General features: G+C 38.2%; 1 protein-coding gene across 1 annotated transcript; it reads left to right on the top strand.

Annotated features, from left to right (window-relative positions):
• The first annotated feature begins 204 nt into the window (after positions 1-204).
• LOC108461758 (17.6 kDa class I heat shock protein 2-like) lies at positions 205-909 on the top strand. Its single transcript, XM_017761689.2, has one exon. It carries the CDS (start codon positions 289-291, stop codon positions 766-768), a length of 480 nt encoding a protein of 159 aa, XP_017617178.1. The 5' UTR covers positions 205-288; the 3' UTR covers positions 769-909.
• The last annotated feature ends 2,587 nt before the right edge of the window (positions 910-3,496 follow it).

The following is a 3,496-nucleotide window of genomic DNA, read 5'->3' as shown; positions in this document are numbered from 1 at the left end:
CAATGTTTCAAGCAACCTACTCTAAGCCCGGAAAAAGGTCTACAAGAGAGACTACTTTAACCCAAAATGGCCGGTTTAAATTTGGGCCAACTTTATTGGCAAAACCCATAAAGGAATCTGGAATTTTCTAGCATTTTCATGTTCCGCAGTTTAAACTTCGCGATGCAAATTTCTAGAAATTTCTAGACAATTTCTTTCCTCTTTATATATATCCTAATCATTGTTTATCCTTGACGTAACGAAATTCAGCAATTTTCTCAACATACGATCACTCGCTTTCGCTTAAAAATGGCAATGATTCCTACCATCTTTGGCAACAACAGGCGCAGCAGCCTCTTCGACCCGTTTTCGTTGGACTTGTGGGATCCCTCCAAGGAGTTCGATTTCCCAACAGTCACATCGTTTCCTTCACTTTCCCGAGAAAACTCCGCTTTCGTCAACACGCGCGTGGACTGGAAGGAGACACCGGAGGCACACGTGTTCAAGGCGGACCTCCCGGGGATGAAGAAAGAGGAGGTGAAGGTGGAGATCGAAGACGATAGGGTTCTCCAAATCAGCGGAGAGAGGCACGTGGAGAAGGAAGAGAGGAACGACACGTGGCATCGAGTGGAGCGGAGCAGCGGGAAGTTCTCGCGGAGGTTCAGGTTGCCGGAGAATGTGAGAATGGGCGACGTGAAGGCTTCCATGGAAAATGGGGTTCTTACTATTACTGTTCCTAAAGTTGAGATGAAGAAACCTGAGATCAAATCCGTTGAAATCTCTGGTTAATTGTGGAAAACGTGTTTTTGAAATCTGTGGTTTCGTTTGTTATTTTTACTTTTTGATTGATGTATCTGTTCCTTTTGGTTTGGAATAAGGTTTGATTATGTAAAACATTAATTTTAATGTCTGAGACTCCTGGTTTTTAAATTTTGTTTAGTGTTATTGTGTGAGTGAAAACGTCATTGGTCCATCAGTTGAGTAGGCTATTTTTTTACTTCTTCGAGACAAGATTTCAACAGAATCTTCGTACTGCTGATTCCGAAATAGCTTCATGGTGAAACAGCAAATGATTTTAGACCCATCAATTACAGAATCATTACAAAGATCATTCTTTGTCAATAGATTAAAACCGATTATAACCCATGAATAAAGCTTATGACATGCTCAGTTGGGGTTCATTAAAGAGGTACCCAAAGTTACAAGCTTGTCGGGATAAGTGGGTAAGTTTGATTCTTGCGTGTATTAGTTTTGTCTAGTTAATGGGGATCATTGTGGCCAGGAGAGGCATTAGACAAGGAGATTCTTCTTTTGTCATAATGTACTCTCGTGCGTGTTGGAAAGGGCAGAGGAAGGAGAACAGGTTTATGTCATTAAGATGAGCAGAGATAGAATTCCTATATCGCATTTATTTTTTGCTGAGGATATATTTATCTTCTTCCGAGCAAATTTAGAAGAATGCCAGCATGTTAAAAGATCAGTATTATCCATTTTCTGGCAAGATTATTAACATGGATAAATCAGAATTGGTGGTGAGCAGAAATTGTCATACTAGATTTATGAGAATGTTTTGACAGAGCCTAGGCGTGAAGCCTGGTAAGTACATGGGTTTTAATTTTGATAAAATTAGGCATAACACTGAATTCTTCCGATGTAGAACAAACTTCAAGGATGGAAGAAAAATCTATTGTCTGCTGGTGGGTAACAATATGCCGATTTATAATTTATCATGTTCCAAAGCCCTGGATAGATTGACAAAATAACTAGAGATTTCTTTTGGAAAACGTGTCATGACTCTAGGAAATTGCATATGAAAAATTAGGAAAATGAAGATGATGAATCAGTCTCTGCTTGCGAGTCAAGCTTGGCGAATTTTCAAAGAGTCTAGCTGGCCGGAACAAAATACAATCGTAAAGAAATATTGCAAAAGGAGTCATTTTGAACCTGCGGATTATTGGATTTGGAAAAGCCTTTTGTTCGGTACGTATTTGTGTAATCAAGGGATTGATTGGTAGATATGGAGTGGTGACCAGATTCTTATATTGGATGGTTCACTCCTACTAAGAAATGCTTAGACAAGAAGAGAAGAATCTGATTTGGTTGGGTTGAGAGAATGAATCTTATCACACGACTTTGGCATGACTCACTACTGACAATGTTGTCAATGATTTTGCAATGGCCTATTCATCTGGAAATTCACTACTGCTGAGGAATATTGAGTTAGTTCAGGGTGTCAATAGAGGCTTACGTATAAAGTTATTTCATTTCTTTGGAAAATTTGTATAAGCTGCTTGCTTACGAAAGAGAAATTAGGAAAAGGACTGATACCATATGCGATTTATGTAAAAATCAAACTGAGAATGCTAATCATTTGTTTCTCTATTGCCCTTTAGCTAGAGCTGTTTGGTTAGGGTCGAATATTGGTTTGAAGGAGATTTCATTCTCCAAAATGGTTGTTCACAAAGGGAAGTCGATAATTAGGGATAATGTCGCGTGGAGCTCGAAAGATGTCCTAGAGATGGTGAGCATTCTATGGAGCATCTGGTTTCACCAGAATGGCTGTTGCTTTAAGAGTTACAAACCAAACCCAATGCAAGTGTTGAGTAAAGCTAAAAATTGTCTGTTTGCGTTTGAACCTAATGTGGAGCAAAAAGATTTGTCTTTTACTTCCAGGATAAGATCGTTTAAGTTGGATTAATATGGGGGAAAGAAATGGGACAGGTAGTTGTTATGGGTTCTTCTGCATGAAGAAAGGGAATGTTGTTACTGGTACTGCTTTCGTGCTAGCAAGAGCGGATGATACTTCAGTAGTACTATGTGTTTTAATGGTTCCAAACAGACAAAACTATTTCTGCTAAGGGAGACGTTGATCCATGCAAATAATGGTGGTCTCATAGTGACGGTTCCAAATGACAAATACAAGATATTTTAAAGAAGGAAAAAGAAAGAGCTAACTGGAGACTTCAACCACTGATTAAAGATGTAAAACATTTGGGCAACATAAGCATGTCAGGGGGTCGCAATAGACTCAACAAGTATTGGAATAGAGAGGTTGATAGATGGGCATCAGTACCTGCAAATTTCAGAATGAATTTTCGTTTTCCTAGTTAGATACTTATCGCTTCCTAATTTTTAAAAATATGCTGAGAAAAAGACTTGTTTGAAAAAATAGGCCGTTTTTTTTGGTTAAAAAAACTTAATTAAATTAATTACTTAAAAGTCTCGTACATTAATCCTAATATTATTCCTAACCTAGATTTATCTTCTAAATTGCTCTTGCTGGTTTGACCCTAGCTTTGTACTAAACTATACTGAGTTGCCTAACCTAATAAAATCTTAATAGTTTTTAAAAAGTTCCAAGGAAGTCCCTGAAAGACAAAGTTTCTATTCTTCCAAATCCATCATGCTAGCAATCTGAAACAGGTTGACCATGGAACCCCGTTCCTTAGTCTCCATCCCGAGTTCTTTAAATTTGTGTTAATCCATTAGAAGCTGGTTTCTAAGAAGAATTGTGCTC

The sequence above is a fragment of the Gossypium arboreum genome, chromosome 1, assembly GCF_025698485.1.
Source record: "Gossypium arboreum isolate Shixiya-1 chromosome 1, ASM2569848v2, whole genome shotgun sequence".
Lineage (NCBI taxonomy): Eukaryota > Viridiplantae > Streptophyta > Magnoliopsida > Malvales > Malvaceae > Gossypium > Gossypium arboreum.
The sequence above is the reverse complement of the archived record's forward strand: the minus strand, read 5'-3'. Positions and strand labels throughout refer to the sequence as shown.

Bases quoted from the DNA above. Each gene is read 5' to 3' on its own strand.
- LOC108461758 (XM_017761689.2), top strand. From the start codon at position 289: ATGGCAATGATTCCTACCATCTTTGGCAACAACAGGCGCAGCAGCCTC.